Source organism: Halichoeres trimaculatus, unplaced genomic scaffold (genome assembly GCF_033239565.1).
Source record: "Halichoeres trimaculatus isolate MK-OKI-2021-1 unplaced genomic scaffold, fHalTri1.1 fHalTri1_scaffold_1, whole genome shotgun sequence".
Lineage (NCBI taxonomy): Eukaryota > Metazoa > Chordata > Actinopteri > Labriformes > Labridae > Halichoeres > Halichoeres trimaculatus.
Genome location: NW_027437179.1, coordinates 26447274 through 26469000, shown reverse-complemented (window position 1 = coordinate 26469000; position 21727 = coordinate 26447274). Strand labels below are relative to the sequence as shown.

Sequence of the window (21727 nt, the reverse complement as noted above, 5' to 3'; positions counted from 1 at the left end):
TTTCTAATTAGTGAAACTAATCTGACTTAGTGAAACAAATTTCAATACTCTGAAACATTCAAGTCTTTCAGCCTGGAAACTTTTTACCCCAAATAAAAGGAAAGACACATTCAAATGCATTTAGCTCTTTACTTTTATTAAATAGCATGCCTTACATGCTGGAGTAAACAAGTAACAAGATGATCATATTGTATGGCTTCTTGTCACTGTTCACTGAAGGTCTTTCTCACTCTTCTGCCTCCTTGGTCTGAAAAAAAAAAGATTAATAGGAAGAAAAAAAACATGAGACCAGAGGATAAATTCCCATTTTAGATCATTTCTGCAACATGAATCCTCTTGTTTATTCCTTTACCGTTATCTTGACAATTTCCCGACTCTTTGCCCTCAGCTTGTTGACCTGAGACTCAGCGATGTCAGCGCGCTCCTGAGCCTCCTCCATCTCATGCTGTACCTTCCTGTACCTGGCAAGGTGAGTGTTGGCCTGCTCCTCCTGTATGATACCACACAAAGGAGTCAAGATCTGCAGACATTTTTTTTTTTTTTTTAAGAATGTGTGACTATGAGGATTATTTGCACTCACAGCTTCTTCAGACTGCCTCTTGTAGGATTTCACTTTCAGCTGCAGCTTGTCCACCAGATCCTGAAGACGGGTAACATTCTTCTTGTCCTCTTCAGTCTGTCATGGAAACAGAATAGCTATTTACAATGGTTTTCACCATCACCATCACAGACAGCCAACTTTTTTACAATATTGTGACAAATGGGTTTTCTAATAAACTGAAGTAGTTTTATTTACAGTAGTGTAAACAGCAGTTTACCTGATAGGTAAGCTCCTTCACTCTCCTCTCGTATTTACGCACTCCTTTGATTGCTTCAGCTCCACGCCTCTGTTCAGCATCAACTTCAGCCTCCAATTCTCGAACCTAGAAAGATGAAGCTTTCAGTGAGTTTGAACTCAAAAAAAAAAAAAACAATAGTAATAATAATTATAAGGTATCAAACAGCATTTACCCTAGCCTCCAGTTTCTGGAGCTGCTTCTTGCCTCCCTTCATTGCCAGATTCTCAGCTTCATCAAGACGGTGCTGCAGGTCCTTCACTGTCACCTCCAGGTTTTTCTTCATCCTCTCCAAATGAGCGCTGGTGTCCTGCTCTTTCTTCAGCTCCTCAGCCATCATAGCAGCCTGAAATGTTGGATTTTAATGTTACAGATAGCCTAGAGGCTGAAGTATTGTATAGAGAAGCATAAACTTGATACGTTTGTTTATACTGTTACTGTGTAGTTCAGAGTGACTCACATCAGTAATGGCCTTCTTGGCCTTCTCTTCAGCATTTCTTGCTTCCTGGACAGAATCCTCCACCTCACCTTGGATCTGAATGAGGTCAGCTTCCAGCTTCTTCTTGGTGTTGATGAGGCTGGTGTTCTGAAGAGAGAAAAATGGTGGTTTTAACTTACTGTAGTGCCTCGTGTAACAGGAGCACACAGTGGAAACAATGGTTATACCTGAGAGTGCAGCAGCCCCACACGCTCACTGGCATCCACCAGCTCCTGCTCAGCTATTTTGCGGCTTCTGTCGGTCTGCTCCAGGGCGGCTCTCAGCTCCTCGATCTCAGCTAGCATCAGGTTGTTCCTGCGCTCCACCATGGCAACCTGCTCCCTCATTTCCTCCTGACCTCTGATAGCTTCATCAAGATGCAGTTGGGCATCCTAAATGACAAATAAAAAGCTCTTTGCAATGCAATCTGAAATAAGTCAGCTATGCCAGATACTTTGTTTGATAAGCCACCATACCTTCAGCTGTCCCTGCACGTTCCTCAGCTGTTTCTGGGCCTCAGCTGCCTGTCGGTTGGCGTGGCTCAGCTGAATCTCCATTTCGTTGAGATCTCCCTCCATCTTCTTCTTGATCCTCAGAGCATCATTTCTGCTCCTGATCTCAGCATCCAGAGTGCTCTGCATGGTGTCAATCACTCTCTGGCTGTTTCTCTTGATCTGGTCAATCTCCTCGTCCTTCTCTGCAAGTTTTCTGTCAATTTCACTCTTGACTTGGGTGAGCTCAAGCTGGATGCGAAGAATCTTGGATTCCTCATGCTCGAGGGCAGCCTTGACAGAAAAAGAAATATTGTAGCTCTAGCAGCGTTTAAGATTTCTGTTTGATCTGAAACTGTTTCTCAAACAGTACCTCTGCCTCCTCAAGTGAAGTCTGGAGTTCCGTCTTCTCAATCTCAACAGTCTTTTTGGCTTTCTCTAGTTCATGGATGGTTTTTCCTGTTTCTCCAATTTGCTCAGTCAGATCAGAGATCTCCTCTGTAAGGGGTCATTGAAGAAGCTGAATTAATCTACTTTTAGTAATGGTAAACATCTCGCTGACAAACTCTTAAAAAGTGATATGTTGAATTTCATTTGATAGGTGTTGCAATTAAAAAACAAGGGTGGTAATATTGACATGACTCTTTCCAGAAAGATAATGTCTACAGTTTTTAAAAAACACAACCCTGAAAAACGATGCAGAATCATGCCCTTTCCATTTGTTTTCTATTTTTATTAGATGTCCAGCAGATTCTGCTGTTTTAAAAATTTGCATACGTTGCAGATTCTTGTTCTCCCTCTTCAGGGTCTCCAACTGGTCCAAAGCCTCTTCATACGAATTCTTCAGCTTGAACATCTCAGTGCTGAGAGAGCGAGCCTCTTTTTGAGATCCCTCGAGCTCTGCCTGGCATTCCTCATACTTCTGTTTCCACTCTGCAAGCACCTAAAAACATGAGGGAAAACTCAGCCTCTTGCATACTCACAATTCATCAGTTCTCAGTGTTGATATTTTGGTACACTCTAAATCCAACCTTGTCAAAGTTCCTTTGCTTCTTGTCCAGTGCAGCAGCCAGAGCGTTAGCTCTTTCCACGTCAATCATGAGATCCTCCACCTCACCGTGAAGTCTCTGCTTGGTCTTTTCCAGAGAGGCACATTTTGCATTCACAGCTTCAATGGACTCCTCTGCATCCTGCAGACGCTGGGCAAGCTTCTTCCTGTTGATAATGAATGATGTATTATCAGTGCATTATTTTATAAACTTACTGGGGTTACATATTTAAGATCTCAATGACTTACTTTGCCTCCTCCAGCTCCTCGGTGCGTTGAATGGCATCAGTCTCATATTTTGCTCTCCACTGAGCCACCTCGCTGTTAGCCTTGGACATTCCTCGCTGCAGCTCAGACTTGGCCTCCTGCTCCTCCTCATACTGCTCCCTGAGCAGATCGCAGTCATGTCGAGCTGACTGAACAGAATGGGCCAGGGCATTCTTGGCCTGTCAGAGAAATAAAGATGTTAGATATTCACATGATTGATAGATAGATAGATAGATAGATAGATAGATAGATAGATAGATAGATAGATAGATAGATAGATAGATAGATAGATAGATAGATAGATAGATGGATAGATGGATAGAATCTCTATTGTAAAGTGTTTTAAGTGTACACATACTTTAACTTCCTCTTCAATGTGTCTCTTGAGCTCCTCAATCTGCTGGGTATAAGCCTGCTTGCTCCTTGTCAGCTGAGAGATCAGGGCTTCTTTCTCTTCCAGCTGGCGTGCCATTTCACCTTAAAAGAGAACACAGGGTCACAGTTGAATTAAAATGGGCTTTTTATTGGAAAGACAATATTGATAATTTTCAACCAATGAAAATAAGAGTCACATGAAAATATGTTTTTTGTACCATTCTCTGTCTGTAGTCTTGCCCTTTGTACTCCAACGTCATTCAGCTGTCGAACATGCTCATCATTTTTCGTCTTCAGCTCACTCAGTTGATCCTCAAGTGTACGACACATTTTTTCCAGATTTGTCTGAAATTATCAAAATGAATGCTGATCCAAAATAAACTCATGATATAGTTTCTGTCAGTTAGAGCTGGAGACATGCATATCTTAGGAAAATGCTTGCCAGTTTTTCACTCGTTGGAAATGTTCTTTACCTTGGACTTTGAGACAGACTCCATGTTGCTGCTGAGGTCATCAATCTCCATCTTGTATTCACTCTTCTCTTTCTCCAGCTTCTGTTTGACTCTCTGGAGGTTGTCGATCTGTTCTCCCAGCTCGGCCACGCTGTCAGCCTGCTTCTTGCGGAGGGCGGCGGCAGTGGCCTCATGCTGCAGCGTGGACTCTTCAAGGTCACGACGCAGCTTCTGAAACTCAGCCTCACGCTTCTTGTTCATCTCGATCTGAACAGAGGTTGCTCCGCCAGCTTCTTCCAGCCTCTCGCTGATCTCTTCAAGTTCCCTGGAGAGATCAGACCTCTGCTTCTCCACCTTGGCTCGAGCAGCACGCTCAGCCTCGATCTCTTCTTCCAGCTCCTCAATACGAGCCTGAAACACAAAGAGCTCAATTTGAAGTGGTTCCTGATGTTTCTGAGTTCCCACTGCCTTCAAATAAGACTTAAAGTTTTACCTGAAGTTCCTTTATCTTCTTCTGGAGCTGGATTCCAAGACTCTGCTCGTCTTCAATCCTGCTAAGAAGCTGGCTTGTTTCAAAGTCCTTCCTGTGAAAAGACAAAAATTTCAAACACATTATAACCAGCATTAATATTGATGTAACATATTAATGATGTATCATACTTGCCTCTAGTTTACAAGAAAACTTTGGAAAACAAAAATTCTTCTAACATTTTTAATTTATAAGAATTATGTTATTCTCTCTGAAATTTTGTAACATATACAAAAAAATGTATAACTGATTGTTTAAGTTGCCCAAGCTAAAATAAGTTAAAACAAATAAATTAACAAATGAATAAATATGTAAATAAATATCAATTACATTAAATTGATTAGCGCCATGAAACTCACTTCTTTATTTTTTCCTCAGACTGCTGCTTATCATTCTCCAGATCCATGATGGTTTCCTGGGCCAACTTCAGATCTCCTTCAAGCTTCCTTTTAGCACGCTCAAGGTCCATACGAAGTTTCTTTTCTTGCTCTAGAGAACCTTCAAGCTGTGAAAATGGATAGAGGGATCATGATTTTGTTTTTTATTTAAAAGGGCTAAAAATGATTTGCTTTTATAACTCACATCATCCACTTGTTGCTCCAGCTTGGTCTTGGCTTTGGTCAGAGTGTTGACTTTGTCTTCCTCTGCCTGCAGGTCATCCAGGGTCTGCTGATGGGCCTCTTGGAGGGCTTTCTTCTCCTTGGTCAACTTGGCAATGGTCTCATCCTGAGATGTCATTTCTTCCACCAGGTTTTTAACCTGAATATGCAAATATTGCAAAAATAACTTTAAGGATTACAGTATCATAGGAAGAACAAACTTTGGAGCCTCATAGAACATATACTGACCTTGTTCTCGGTGGCGTGTTTCTCCTTTTCCACTTTGGCCAGGGTGAGCTCCAAGTCATCAATGTCTTTCTTCAACTCAGAGCACTCGTCCTCCAGCTTCCTCTTCTTCGCAGTCAGCTCAGCATTTATTTCCTCCTCATCCTCCAGTCTCTCAGCTGTTTCTTTGACTTTGGCCTCAAGCTGGATTTTTGCTTTGATGAGCCCCTCACACCTTTCCTCTGCATCACTTAGGGTTTCCAGTTCCTAATAAGGACAGCATTTCAGTCAGGTTTCATAAACTGAGATTATTGATCCCTGTTAAAGAAAACCTTTTGTTAGATCTTTACCGATGCAATTTGAAGCTGCAGGTCATTCTTCTCTTGAAGAAGAGTGACCATCTTCTCTTCCAGTTCTTTCTTCTTAGCCAGGGCCTTTGCCAGCTCGTCTTTAGTCTTCTGGAAGTCCTCTTTCATCTGGGCCATTTCCTTTTCAGTCTCTGCACTCTTCAGCAGAGGCTTAATCTTGAAGTAGAGCTTCATCCATGGCCATGTTTTGACATTCATGAATGAGCGGATGTTGTACTGGATGGAGTAAATGGCCTCCCTTAGATAGACATGGATGAAAGTAAACAGAAGGTTTTAAACGTCGGTTGTGTTTTCATGTGATTAAACCATTGGACCTTTAAAAAATGATCAGGCTCCATGTTGTTGGTCTGGTTGTAGCTTTGTAGTAATAATAAAACAAGCTTTATATTATTCACAACAAAGAACAGGTAGTGCTTCTTTTTATACCACTGAAAAAAAATATACCAACTGCTGTTTTCACAATTTGAGCAAATTTAAGATGATTTTCACTTTGTTGTTTTGGTTCTTTTTGAGCAGACACAGGGCAGCCTTCAAAAAGTGTGAACACAGCACAATATCATCTTTTTAATGTGGGATACTTTACCTTCTCTCCATCATCTTGACAAACTCTCTTCTCATGAGGAAACCTCTGCAGAGAGCCTGAGTCATTGTGACCAGCTCAGCAAGTTTCTCATCTCTCATCTCCTCAAGTGTGCCCAGCAGACCAGCTTTAAAGAACACCTGAAAGGAAGAGTTATTTAGCGCACATACTGGTATATAACGGTGATCAATAACAAAAAGAGCACCAGTAGTTGACAGATTTACCTTTGTGTGTCCAAATTTGTACTGAGTGTGATCAACATCAATGGAGCCCAGGAGTTTCTCAGAGGCCTTCTTGTTGTCGATGAACTGTCCCTCAGGGATGACACTAGCATTCAATACTTTGTATCTGGTTGGAGGAGAATTTATTTAGGATACAATGTTTCATCATAAGTTATCAAAGCATTAGGCAATATCAGTAAATACCTCTGCTTGAAGTCACCGTAGAGGATTCTGCTGGGGAAACCTTTCCTACAGATCCTGATTCCTTCCAGCACGCCGTTACACCTCAGCTGGTGGATGACCAGGAAGTTCTCCATCAGACCTACAGGTACATGGAAAATTCAATATTGTGTTGCAATTTATAGTCATATTTAAATGCATAAATCAATACTGATATCAAGCTCACCGGGTGTCTTTGATTCGTTTGGAATCAAACAGCGCACAAAGTGAGGATGAGTGCTCCTCAAGTTGGTCATCAATTTGCCTAAATTTTCCTATAGAAGGAAACAATTCCTACTTTAATGTTTTGAAAAACTAAAAAGCCTAAAATTATTGGGAAAAGGCACAAATAATGTATTCGCAATATTTGGCAGTTATTTGTGAGTCTTACCCTGAACAGAGCGGATACAGTCTGAAATGATCCACCCTTCTTCTTACCACCTTTCTTGCCACCGCCACCCTCAGCTGTACCACAAAGATAAAAGAAGATTAATTTAATCTTCATGAATTCAGACACTTTTCTTTATCTCGGCAACTGACAAAGCAGTAAGGATTAAATTCAAAGAATGATAAATGAGGCAGAGAAAATGCACCAATATGTTGGACTTGGGAGTATCTGGCCTACCTTCTGCTCCAGCATGAGATGCATACAGGTGGGCCAACAGTTTGGCTGAAGACTTCTGGTAGAGCTGAACAACTGAGTCGTTTAGAGGGTCTTTGTTCTTGTCCAGCCAGCCTTGGACGTTGTAATCAACAGTGCCAGCATAGTGAACCAGGGAGAAATGAGCCTCAGCTTTGCCTTTGGCTGGTTTGGGTTTCTGGAAGGGGGCACTTTTACCAAGATGCTGGTCATACAGCTTGTTCTTGAATGTGACGTCTGTTGCCTTTGGGAACATGCACTCCTCTTCAAGGATGGAGAAGATGCCCATTGGCTGTCAGGAAGAAATGATTGTTTAAAACAAAAGCTTTGAACCCACCTGACAGTTTTCAGGGTTTGAGGATATAAAACACATCACTCACCTTCTCAATTAGCTCAATGCAGGCAGCCAAATCCATACCAAAGTCAATGAACTCCCATTCAATTCCCTCTTTCTTGTACTCCTCTTGCTCCAGCACAAACATGTGGTGGTTGAAAAACTGTTGCAGTTTTTCATTGGTGAAGTTGATGCACAGCTGCTCCAAGCTGTTGAACTAAATACACGAAGAAATCAATGGCCAGTAAAGGCTGTATGTGACACAAACTAAAAATTGACTTTATTTGTACTTTCAGCTTCAGTATAGGCTAAAAACTTACATCAAAAATTTCAAACCCAGCAATATCCAGGACACCGATGAAGAAGCTTCTGGGCTGCTTGGTATCCAGCATCTCATTGATCCTGACCACCATCCACAAGAACATCTTCTCATAGACAGACTTGCAGAGAGCCATCACGGCGTTGTTGACCTGGTTTGACAGAAATAAAGAGAAAAAAGTTTTATTTTATGAACAATAACTTAATTCCTTTTTTTAAGTCTTCAACAAGCTCCAGAGTGCTGATTCACAGGATTATCCTGAGCATTTTACCTGAGGCACAGTTTGACCTTTGGTCACAAACTCATTCCCGACTTTCACCCTGGGGTAGCACAATGCCTTCAGCAGGTCAGCTGAGTTGAGACCCATCAGGTAGGCAATTTTATCAGCCACTAACAAAAAGCAACATAAACAGTTAACTTTAAAACTCATCCCAGCATCATTTCACAAGATCACTAAATAACAACTTCTCTTTTGGGCTCAAAACCTTTATTTCACAACATTAAAGTAAATAAGCTGTGGTATACCCTCAGTGCCATCAGGCTCAGCCTGCTCTTCACGCTGCTTCTGCTTGAACTTCATGTTTCCATGATGCATCACAGCTCCTGTCAGCTTGTACATACTGGCCTTTTCTTCTGCAGTGAAGCCCAGAATATCAATAGCAGTCTGTGGAATTAAAAATACGCAAAAGAGGAAACACAGAAATGTTACACAGTTGTATTACAGCTCTCATTGCATTGAAGCTATGAGAGGAATTATTTGATAAACACAAAATACCAAGAGCAATATTCTCATCTTTGTACTACAACACCACTGTAACCTACTGTCTTACAGTTATCCTTTAATTTATGAATCGTTACATTCAGAGCTATGAACCATTTGTTCCTTACTGACCACTCAAAAAATGGAAAATTGACTTGTGTTGCTGTTAAGAAAAGAGCAAATTCAAACTGAGATTACATCAGTTGCGATGAATTCTTCAACATCATTGATACTCTTCACTGTGATTTCACCCTGACTGATCATGTGATAGTCATAGGGATTGGTGGTGATGAGGAGAGCCTCTGTTGGAAAAAAAAAGGACAGAAGAGGTATATTTTAAAATCACAAATGATTGTTTATTATCATTTATTTACTATTGTTATTGTTAGGGTATTCTAGAACATAAACAATGGCTGTTTTCGAATTCGCATACTATACTAGCAGTGCCTACTGATTCGACCAAAATGTAGTATGCAGTATGCAGTATGCAGTATGCAGTATGCGAACAAATGTCAGAGTTGTAGTATGAGAAAAACACCCAGATGACGTACTGAATCGGGAAAAATCCACAGTATGCATCGGACCAGTCTGCTTCGCCTACTGTTACCCACAATGCAACGCGCCTGGTCCCATATCAGAAGTGAAAATGGCAGAGAGCGGAGCAACAACAACCGGAGTAGCAGAGGAATATAAATGTAAGAGCCATTTCTTTTTTTATCTTTAAATCCTCATCATCTCCACCACTGAAAGTTAATATAAAATGCTCTCTCTGGCAATATATTTGCAGATAAGTTACTCGTGGTTTGTTTATTTTGTACATTTTCAATCAAGTTTTTTGGGGAAAAAAAAGTCAGCCGTAGCCAACTTCCGTTTTCTTCGAACTGAAGACCAGCGTAGCATACTACAAAAATTAACCCAATTGAACAGTCACTGCTTATGAAAGTAGTATGTAGTAGGCAGTGCCTACTACATACTACTTTCATAAGCAGTATGTAGTAGGCGAATTCGAAAACAGCCAATGCCTGTCTCTGGTCTCGTACCTATCAGCTCAGGTTTGTGACCTGTCATGAGCTGGTAGAAGATGTGGTAGCTCCTCTCAGCAGACAACTGAAACGTCACTCGAGATTTTTCCAGCAGATCTGGATGTGACAAAATTAGGAAAAGTGGCATATAAATTCACCTAAGCATTGGCATGTCAGTGGAAAATGACTTGAGCTCTATTTAAATCTAATCTCAATAATAATTATTATAAAACTTGGAAGACAGAAGTGAGTCATCCGTTTCAACAGTGGCTCAGAGACTGGGAAACATTTTACACTTAGATATAATGCGATCTGACCATCTTTGTGCTTTTTTTGTTCTTTTTTTCCCCAGGATAGAAATACATCAATTGTATTTGTTTTATTTAATAAATATTTGGGATCCAGGGGAACTAAAAGCATCCTTTCTTTTCTTTTAATTTTTCAAATTTTACCATTCGACTCATACCCAAAAGTTATTAATAGTTTATCACAAAACGTTATTTCTTTTGCGTACAAATATGGGCAGTAAGTAGCAGTGCATTAGGGCTGCAACGATTAGTCGACACAATCGACTACGTCGACGAAAAAAATTCATCGACGCAAATGTTAATAGTCGACGCGTCGTATCATTGTTTTTATTGTTGTTGTCACATGGTGAAATCAAATACCAGGGGGTAATACTCATCTGTAACTTCAGTTCACAGCATGAGGTGCTGTGTTATTGGATACTTTTATGGGAAAAGATCACTAAGTTCATACGTGCGGAAAATTGATGAGGAAAAACTCCACTTCCAGAGAGCGCTGTGCGCTGACGGAGGCTCTGCATCTCCGGCTTGGACAGCCTGACAGCTCCCGGAGTTTAGCGTCTGATAACGTGATCTAGAGAGTCTCCTTCACTCTCTGTTACCAACAGGATCTAAGCGACAAACTAGTGTAAAAAAATCCCCTAACTTTTGAAAAGAGAGGAAATTTATCACTCTCAAGCTCACACTGCAGCGGTAACACTCAGCGGGGAGGAGGAGGGGCGGAGTGTGCATGAGCGAAGTGGAAGTAGCGCATGTAGAGAAACGAAACTTAACGCGTTGTCATGGAGAGTTGGGGGAGAGTCAGACGGGATCGCACAGAGAGCAAAGCAAGCCCCAATGAGCAAATAAACATTAGAAAACGAGCCCAAAGTCACTAATAAGCGGTCTGTCCAACACTGCGTACAACAACTTAATTTCCTTGTTACCTGCTTCATTCAGTTTGAGATTTAGCCTATTTATTTTTTGTATAGCCTAGTACTTATATTTTTTCACGTCATCATGAATGAAATAAAGACAAACAAACAAACAAACGTGACACAGGGCTGACCAATCAGAGATGAGAACCTAACTCTGGGTAAATGCAGTAAAAATGCAAAACACAGGTTGAATTATAAAGGTCTGCACCTTTTAAAGGCCAAATTAGGTTGAAACTCAAAATAATCGTGATTAATCGACTAATCGAAAAAATAATTGATAGATTAGTCGACACTGAAAATAATCGTTAGTTGCAGCCCTACAGTGCATGACAGCCTCTTATGGTAAAAAGCAGTATTACAACGATAAAAGCTTCCATAACATGAAATATCCAGGTCAAAACTATCTTTTTTCAAATACTAAAACTTTCTCAACCTGTTTTCATGGATGTAGCACTGGTATTGAGTCAAACTTCAAAAATGGGTTACCAGGAATTTTATTCTTGCTTGTCTTCCCTGAGGTTTTTAAACTTAACAGGTTTAGGCACAGAAAACATATTATGAGATTCATGTCTTACATGTTTCAATGTCAGCTGAAGCCAGCTTCCCAGTCGTCCCAAAGTGGATTCTGATAAATTTTCCCTGTGTGAGTATAGATTGAAGAGAAAATGTTAATTGTCATTGCACAGAAAAATACATCTTTTGTGAAAAAATATGAAAATGTCCCCCTTCCACTCCCAAGGAAAAGAAGAATCAACTTACAAAACGGGATGAGTTGTCATTCCTCACAGTCTTGGCATTACCATAAGCTTCCAACAGTGGGTTTGCTGCAATGATTTGATCCTCCAGTGATCCCTAGAATAACACATGATTGAGCAATTACCTTAAATGTCAATATATTTAATTGACATTAATAACTTTATTTATTAAGCAGTTTTTTTTTACAAGGTTTTATAAAGTAATTTAAAATAGAGTGAAACAAATCAAGTCAGGTATGCTTTCTGTCAATAGTCTTGAGCTTCTTTACCTGCATTTTGCCGGGAACAGCTTCTTGTTTCTTGCCACTCGACACAGCGATTGTCGCAAAGTACTGAATGACACGTTTGGTGTTGACAGTCTTTCCTGCACCGGATTCTCCGCTAGTTTGAGGAATGTGTTCAAACATATTATTTAGCATCACTACTACAAAGTATTTTTGCCACTGCAGAATATGATTAAGAAGATACTTACGTAATCAGGATGGACTGGTTTTCTCTATCTGTGAGAGATCAAAATAGTATACAATGGTTTACAGTTATAACAGTTTACCTTTATGCTTGGACAAAAAACTCTGTTTTACAAACTTATTGATACCTTGGAGCATGAACTGATAGGCGTTATCAGAGATAGAGAAGATGTGGGGTGGGGCCTCAATCCTCTTTTTGCCTCTGTATCCTACTACAACCGCTGCGTCGTACACTGGGAGCCACTTGTAGGGGTTCACAGTGACGCAGAACAACCCAGAATAGGTCTGTAGTGTAAAAAACAATGAAAAGCTTTGTATTTCTACAAACACAAATATATACATAGATATATACTGCATAAGTACACTCTCTCCTAAATGAAACTCACGTAGATCATCCATGCTGCATAGCGCTCTTTGAGGTTATACAGCACAGAAGGCTCACTGAGGTGGGTCATCATGGCCATGTCCTCAATTTTATCGAACTTTGGAGGGTTCATGGGGAAGACTTCATCTTCCTTCACGGTGATAGACTGTCAGAGAGAAAAAGGAACATTCATGTGAATGTGTACCAGCAGTCAGCTGTTGATGAGAGGAGTGAATCCATAAGTACAAGCTGGGGCCCCCCTATGGGCTATGACGGTTCTGGAGGTTGTCTCGAGGGCTCTTTCCAACAGGCTCAAAACACCCCTGTGTTTTATACTTGTTTATAAATTTTGCAATCAAGTGTTTGTGCCTGCTTTTGTTTCTTAATGAATTGTGTGGTTTGTTTGGATGAGTTATTTAATTGCACTGCTTTTTCATGGGTCCAAATAAACTGTTTTTTAATGATGTTTTCTTTTGGGGGGTCTTAAGTAGCTTATCCAGTAGAACAGCTGAAGAGAGACATAATATGTTGAAAGTAGAAAGTGGGGGAAGACATGCAGCAAAGGGTTGTGCCTGGACATAAACCAGCAACTGCTGCAACAAGGTACATGGGGTGCACACCACTCCAGAATTGTTTTCTTTTTTCCTGTTTCTTTACATTTTTTGGTGAAATTACTTTGTCTTGTTTTCAAACAGAAATTTGTACTGAAAGGTTTAGATTGGCAGTGATAGTTTTAGATTTCAAATTGGGATGCTCTTTAGCCAAGGAAAGGCTCCTCTCCCCAACATGGATAGTCTGCTGACCTCATAGTTCCTTGATCACTAGAACAGTCCATAATTCATGCATCACATGTGCAATAACTATCAGTGCACTTTATGTGACTGAACCACTACAAATACTTTTTATCGCTGAGTACTATTCATTACTTTTTTATTACACTCCACAGTTTTCTAGCAGTGTTTTTTAAGCATTTAAGCAGTTCAGAAATCGGATTTACTTTATTCTGTTTGGTATCTTTTACACGCTTCCTCATATTCATATTATTTTGTGTTTGATATGTAATAACAGTGTTTATTAATTTAGAAATGGCTTGTGTAAAGGACTGTACATTCTAAAACATGTTTAAAAAGTCACAACACTCATTAGCATGTCCTCAATACAATTTCAGTTGACAGATTTGTTTTTCCTTTTTTACTTCACCTTTTACAAAAGCATGTTTACTTGCCATCATAACTAGTTACAAAATGAAAATGTTGGGTGCTGCTAAACTTTAAGTCCTGTGGTTCTGGTCTCACCTTTCCGTTGAGAGTCTCCACAGTGGCTTTGCCACCCTCCCTCTTTACAAGTTTTCCCTTGAGGTACATCTCTGTGGGCTCAGTCACAAAGTAGGCTGTCTTAGCGTCAAAGGGAGTGTTCTGTGCTTCAATCCTCTCTCTTTCTGGCTTACGGAGGTATATGGCCGCCGGGCCAAAACATTCCATTTCAGGGTCCGACATGATGGCTCTTTACTGTAATAGAGAACACAACAGGGTGGTGATGACTCCCGTCTATTACCTGTGTAGCCATATGAATGCTGTATCATTATGAGCTCTTTAACACTTGTCAGCTGATCTGTAAAACAAAGTCTGTTTTACCTTGGCTGACACCAGGTGAGCAGGGTTTTTTCTGGCAGTTTCAATGCAGACTTCTACGAAAGAAGCAAAGATGTTGAGCTCTAAAAGGATTCCACTGACAGTTGAAACCACCAGATTTAATTTATACTAATGGTGAAAAATAGAAAACTGAAAGCATACTTATGAACCTTAAATCGGCTCCAAGTCATGACAAATTTGTTTTTACAGTTATGAAATTGATTTGATAGTAACAAACATGGCTCTGTTGAAAGTACAATAAACTGAATCAGAGTTGTTCAGTACTTCAAAAATCATCTTGGTCACTGCTTACCTTTGCTGGGTGCCTCTCCTTGCTGGAGGTTCACTGTGCCCGTTATATATATATGGAGTGATGGGAGCCTATCACACGTGTTGTTCTGTATTTGGTCATGTCATCTGGTATATTGCTGGTGTGATAGGTGTTTCTTCTGGCTGTCACATTACAAAGAGTGGGATGTCTTCCTTGTCAGATGATTGACAGGCTCAGATATGTGTGGAATTTGATGCTTCTGTCTCCTGGTGCTGGTGCTATTTTGAAATAATTAAGCTTTTGCTCACTATTCTGTACAGCCATCATACATGTCTTGCATTTTGAAGATGGAATTTTTTTTTAAAGTAACTAACAAAATAACTACTACGTTTTTTCTTTGTTTTTTAAAAAATGTTTTTATTATTATTGTACATCTTTATGTTGCTTGCAGGTATGTTGTTTGATCTCCTTGTGGATATTATTTTGCATGCAAAAGAGGCACAGATGTGAAGCTGATTCACTTCTTGCCCATGGAAAAGTCAGTGTTTACAGGCAGTCCAATGCTGTGACTAATGCCTCTTTTTAATGCTCCCTGGCTCAACAGTAGCCCCTTGCCATACCTCGGAGGAGCTTTAAAAAGTCACTGATATATTGTTTCAGAGTCCGTACAAGTCAGACATTATTAAAAATAAGAAACGGGTGCCTAAGACCTTTAAAGAAAAGAGGGATTGCCAAGGGATTATTTCTCTGAACAGTGCCAGCAGCTGTTCTTATTCTTTCTCTTGAGGGACCCACAAGGGAGACTGAGACAGTTCCTAAATGTAGCGGTCAATGAGTGATGGATTCCACTCCACTTCCACTCGTGTTTTACAAACCACCCACCATGAGATGTTTTTATTGTCTTTTACATTTCTTTTTGTTATACAGAGTCTACAGTAGGTTTTAAAGAAGAAGATGCTGTACCAAAGATGGAAGGTGCGTTTGTGGCCAAACTTTTCGGCGAAGAACTTGGCACAGAGCAGGAAAAAATGAAAGAGCGGGTGGACAGCCAGAAGGCACTGTTTCCAATGGCAAGAGTATCTTCTTACAGCAGTGAATAGGAAGAAGAAATACTAAAGTGGTTACCAGTGAGATATAATGAGCCTCTGTCTTCAGTGTTACATGATACCTGCTTGGTAATCTTCTGTCTTATTAGGGCAAAACTCAAATATAGCATCAGGCTTATGGAGATGCTCGAGCCAAATGCCAAATACTCAAGTGGCTTATTGTATTTGGGTGGCCTTTTGATTTCTGTCTGACAGTTTCTTCGTTTGTCAAGCAGCAACAGCTGGACTGTAGAAAACAAACCTAGGTGAGTGTTGAGTAACATTCCAGTCTACGGGCTGGCCACAAAGAGAAAGGATATACATTTACAGTTACAGTGCAGCCAAATTTAACATTGTAAGTACTTCTGTTTTTATTCAATTTAAGAATTTGAAGACAAAGATTGAATTTATTAATTGTAATTTGTCTGGTTTCTTTTCAAAATACTTGTTAAAGTGTGATTGTGCCTGTGTATTAAACTTGTTGTGTGAACTAATGAATCAGTGATGCACAGGCTTCTTAATATTGCTTTGATTTAACTTTATTTAGTGGCTGTGTTGTCAATCACACAAAATTAAAAACCTATGGTGCATAACATTTTAATGTTTGTTAAATTTACCGAATGTGTGGCTGAAGCATTGAAGTACTGACATCCAACATACCAAAGACTATGTTTCCTCAGTAACAGCTACATTAAGCTCAATGAATTCCCACTGTCTTTGAAGCATTTTAACTTATCATGTTCTTCCTAATGTACTGTCAAAATATTGTGTTTCTGAATATATTTTTGATCTCTTGGTTAACTCAGGTCACATTGCTGCATTTTGGGTGTTGCATCTTATGAATCTCCTGGGATTAGGGTCTAAGGAGGCGAGAAGTGTGTGTAGGGTATAGGGTGTATGTGTGGGGCCGGGCTGCAAAGGTTGCTGTCAGTTCCTTGTGGTGCTAATGACTGTCAAGAGTCACAAGGATGTGTGTGTACTAATGTTGGTTGAGGGGTCACTGGCATCTTATAAACACCAAAGGGAGCCTCAAGTTGCAAAGGTGCAAACATGCTGCTTATGTTACCAGCTTCTCTATCATCACCACCCTCTTGTCCTTTTGCACGTATCCTCATCTCGTACTCAGAGCATAATTCCAAGATTATATCTTTAAACAACTTAACAGAAAGTGTAAAATCTATCCAGAAAGATTTACTAATGTTTCTATTTTATTATGTTCCCACAGAGTCACAAGGCTGTTTGAATCTATTCCTCCAAGCCTGAGACAGATGATGAGGAAAGACTCCAGACAGTCCTCCAGAGCCCTCTTAGAATATGGTATTACTCACAGATCTGGATTTTAGCTGAGAACTTCTGATGACTCAGTATTCCAATTTAAACTAATTATCTTATTAACCCTCTTATAACCACAGTTTATATACTAAGTTAACTCTATGTGCAGTTAGATTTTAACAAACCAAATGTTTTATATTTTCATTACATTTGAACTTTTGAGAAGATCTAAAAAAGAAAGATGACATCATTGACTAATAAAACAAACTGTGTGTCATTTCTCAATTTCAGTTCACAGAAAGCACAACAAAAAGAAGAGAGCCAAAGAAGCTAAGACAACATGCCAACAGGTCAAAATTTCATCAAGTTTCAGTCATTTGAGGTTTGATATTGATTGAAATGGTTTTAGAACATCAGATTCAGAAATCTTCACTTCTATTTTCCATACAACTGGTCAAGTATAATCAAAAACTCTCAATACTATTATCAAAAATTATTCACATTTCCTCTATTTGAATGGGTGTCTGTGTTACAATGATAGTACAAAGTAAACCCATGATCCAAGTGTAGGGGACCACACCTAGAGGGGAACAGAAATAACAAGATTTACAAACATTCTAATAAATTACTGAAATTACTACTTAAAACAAAGTTAACCTTTGTACCAAAGAAATTACAGACATCACTGGCAACATAACTGGAATGTTTTACATAAAAATCCACTTCAATATGTATCATATACACATGAAACATTTATTCATTTGGTATTTGGTTCAATTAGATTAATAAACATATAATAAACTTAAATCTGGTAGCTTAGAGTTCCTTAGAGATAAAAACACAAGCGATATCATATGTCATGATAGCCTTGCCTTAGCTTCAACAAAACATGCATAATTTTAATCAATTAACCACTAGAATGTCCTCCAAACAACTCTATAACTGTTCTGCTGTTTCTGTTGCACCGGGCATGTAAAACTAGCAGGTGCAGACCTGCTAGTGTTACATGCCCAGTAACACCTGTGTAGTGGTTAGTAGTTTTCATCAAAATGCACTACTCACAAACCAAGGGTTACTTTTACAGAGTGCTTGTATGAGGCATACTTACCAAAGACTTATGTCTCTGTTCAGGAAGATTTAAGATGAGCTGGAAATGTGTGAGGAGGTACCAAACAAAGAACTACAAAAGCCATACTTGAATCTGATAACATATATTGGTTATGTTGCTTAACTCGTCATTTTTGTTGTTTGCTAATTTCTTGCCACATATTAAAGATGTATATTAACCCGGCAGTTAAATGCATAAATTCACATAGAATTAAAATCTGGATTTTCTTCCAGATTTGTCTTTTTGTTGATTTATATCTCTCAGGTGCAAGGAAAGTAGGTGGGCTGTTGATGTTGTAGTGAAGTAGGAAGGTGCCAGGCATTAATGCAACATATGATGCAGATGTTGAATCATGATGTTATTAAAAGTTTCTGTAGTTGATCATCAATACTCTATGAAAAACAAACAGAATTCTTAATTTCAATAAAACATTTTTAAAGCCTACTGGGAGCCACTGCAAAAATGTCAATGAGCCGCATGAGGCTCCAGAGCCACAGGCTGCAGACCCCTGGGTTAAGCTGTTCGTAATAACGTGTATTCAAACCCACATGAAGCAGTTATACTGCAGCGCTCTGTTCAAACTTGAGAGTCTATCAAAAAAAATGAATAGTGAGGTAACATTAGCTCTGCTTGGTAGGGGGGGCATAACGAAGATTTGCAGCAGTACCGTCAACAACTGAGATGACAAACTTTGCTTGTTGTGCCGTTTCAAACAATAGCTCTGAGTAGCTGATTAATACATTACCTCGTCGCATTGTATCCGGTTGTCTTGAATAAAGAAAAGTAGTGTAAAAAAGAAGATCCGATCTCCATTCGTATTTAAAAACAAACGCCTTGGCCAGAGCCAAGTCCTCACGACATTGTGTGGCAAGTGGGCAAGTGCACATGGGAAGCGGAGTCTTAGTCGCTAGCGAAAATGCTAGCTTTCCAGTAAGTCCTCGCAGCCTCTTTAACTTTGATTTTACAAAACTAACATAAACTAAAATTATAGAGAAAATATCTTCATTTTTTTCTTTGTCAATCGATATCATTCATAAAGTCACTATTTTAGGTGGAAACGAAATGTTTTCGGTCTCTGTCGTCTCCGTTCGTTTCACACCAGATGGCGCATGCGCACAAGCAGACGATACGTCTACGTTCCACGAGAAGCCAGAGAGCGTCATTGGCAGCGGAAGTAGGTAGCTTAACGGCAGAGACAATTTTTGAAGGGTTTCTTTGAATATGACTGCGTCCCTGATAGAAGCAAGTGCCTTGCAGTGGAAGGTGATAAAGTATGCGGAACGTTCCTCATGAGTAAAATCTCTCTAATCTCAAAGTCCATTTGAAAAGGTTACACAGGGAGGCTAACCTAGCTTACCTCGTCAAGGTAAGAGAGGCCGCCCGGCCACCGTCCCCTGAAACAGAAGCTAATCTCCATCCAGGCAGCATGATAGAGCATGAGACACGGCAGACAATCCTATTGCCATTGCTCTGATGAAGCAACGGTTCGTGAATATAATAGAATGCAAATATGCAGGTTAGTTTTGCTAAACACCCAAAAAGGCACACTTTCATGATGTTTGTCACAACTCTGCACAGGAAATCTTAATAGTCAACCCTTAGCAAAACCCAGAGCTTAGGAAATATAGTTCACAAGGAGTGCAGTGACATTAAGTGAAATATGTGCAAACCCACAAATAATGATGATAACATGGAAATTACACTACCATCAATAAGTATTTATGTGTTTGACTCGCCTTCTACTGCATAACGTTTCGTAATGTTTTTCCATCAACTTAAAAAAGGGGAGAAAACCAAATCTTACAGTCTGTTTACCCTGTCTCTTTCTCACTATTTACATTTCTCTCCCACGGTAGTAGTGTTAATAAAAACAAACACACACAGCACACACAACCTTAACTACAATTTCCAATTTATCACCCACAGGAATGTCAGCTGCTTTGGAATACAAAAATATCTCCCCCACTCTGAAAAGTAAACCCTGTTGTACGAAGGGTTGGAGACGCTATTGATTTGTTTTTCATTAAGTGAAGTATCTTTTTCTTAATCAACTAGTGCATTTGGTGCAGTAAATTTAACCAATTCAAATAAAAACATCTTGCGAAAGTTAAATTGAGAATTAATTAAAGTTGTCTTTGCTTTTATGCGTGGTTCATTTTTTGTGGCAAATTATGTCCCCTGGGCTAAACTTCTCTTCTGCAAATGACCTTTTAAAGAGATGCTTACCCATTTACAACACATTGATCATCATTGTTGACCACAAACCCTACCTTGTCCCCTACAGAGGTGAACACACACTGCTCACTGTATTGTATAACTTGTGAATCTTTGTTGTGTTTAATCTTTTGGAGTTCACTGTTGCCATGCAGGAACAGAAAAATGCCAATGTGGTTATTGATATTTGCATGGCTCATCAGTTTATTTGGTCATTATTAACTCTCTTCTGTCACTAGTGGCAAACATTAGAGTGCTCTCACTTTACTAACATTAAGGAAAGACTAATTACTTTTTATTTTCTATATTGGTACCTACTTTAAGTATCATAATCCAAGCAGCTGCCTTCACTAAACTTGGGTTACACATTTTCCAAGCACTTAATGAACAAGCATTCCAACGCCTTCATACCAAAATCATTGTTTTAAGATTTGTTAATGGAAAATAAATACAGTGTGAGGGAAATGAAAAGCATAATGAATCATGATTTTTACAAACATATCAACAAAATGTTGTTACTGAACCTTACAATATTGCAAGATAATGTCTCACTTTGCTTCTCTTTTTCCTTTTATATCTAATGAAAAAAGAGGCATACAAAATATGATCATAGTGACAGCCATGGTTACACTTATTTTTTTGTTTTTAACACAGAGGGACAAGAAATAATGTTATTTCAAGAACCCTAAGCATAGTGCTTAATTTGCCTAAAGCCAACCACATACCAGAGTGGGACATGAACCCTGGACTCTGGTGTGAGTGTAACTTTACTACGTAAGTCTGTTTATTCAAACCAGCCAACCCCAGCAGCTTTAGCTTGATACATAAACGTAGTGTTTAAATGAACCCCAAGAACTGCTGTGAAGTTAATCCAGGCAGTGATTACGTTGTCAGCACATTGTAATTAGGAAAACAGTTAAGCAATAGAATTTCTAGGAGACGGGGTTGAGCATTAACAGCATCAGAGCAAGCACTGCCAGTGTCATGCACCAGTCAAACACAGAGAGCTGCAAGAGGAAGAGAAGCAACTACAAACTTCTACAGATCTGTACTTACCACAAACACGACCTAACTTACTTGACCTTGACAAGTTAATGACCCAGCCACTTTACAGATCCCCACAATAAGGAGCCTCAGAGCTGGGAATTTTTCCTGAGGTGCCCAGTAACAGGATGCTGAAATACATCTGACATGCAAATTAATTAGCCTTCATTGCATTTGTCAACAATTACAAAAGAAAGAGGTTATGCACTCATGAGCTAAAGTCTATATTTGCTTTTATTTCCAAATAAGACTATTTGGAAAGACCAGGCATATTAAATGTCACTTTTTATCATACTGCAATTACACCACAAGAGAATACTTTCACAGTGTCCTAGGCGTCAAATTTCTTTGGAGAGAAAACACTACAGCATAATGGATGATAATGGGATCTTAATTTAGCTACAACGACACACATGTCCCTCTTTTCTAGATATGTCTCCAACAATGTCACTGCCAAAGATCTTTCAAATAGTGTAACAGTCTTAAATGAGTCCATGCTAAATGAAAACTTATCCCACATTCATCCATGTT

General features: G+C 39.4%; 1 protein-coding gene across 1 annotated transcript; it reads right to left on the bottom strand.

Moving 5' to 3' along the window:
- Positions 1-123: 123 nt before the first annotated feature.
- Positions 124-14067, bottom strand: LOC141787473 (myosin heavy chain, fast skeletal muscle-like). The gene is made up of 39 exons (XM_074665906.1): positions 13867-14067; positions 12594-12737; positions 12336-12492; positions 12213-12240; positions 12010-12121; positions 11745-11837; positions 11561-11624; positions 9782-9880; positions 8940-9043; positions 8507-8645; positions 8253-8371; positions 7983-8132; positions 7709-7879; positions 7314-7620; positions 7080-7153; positions 6876-6963; positions 6674-6791; positions 6473-6596; positions 6252-6388; positions 5651-5906; positions 5325-5567; positions 5059-5235; positions 4836-4981; positions 4441-4531; positions 3969-4358; positions 3714-3840; positions 3479-3597; positions 3103-3299; positions 2837-3020; positions 2583-2748; positions 2179-2303; positions 1791-2099; positions 1503-1706; positions 1297-1422; positions 1012-1182; positions 819-923; positions 581-676; positions 353-490; positions 124-247 (listed from the first exon to the last, which is right to left on the bottom strand). Exons 1-39 carry the CDS (start codon positions 14065-14067, stop codon positions 227-229), a joined length of 5820 nt encoding a protein of 1939 aa, XP_074522007.1. The 3' UTR covers positions 124-226.
- Between the last annotated feature and the right edge of the window lie 7660 nt (positions 14068-21727).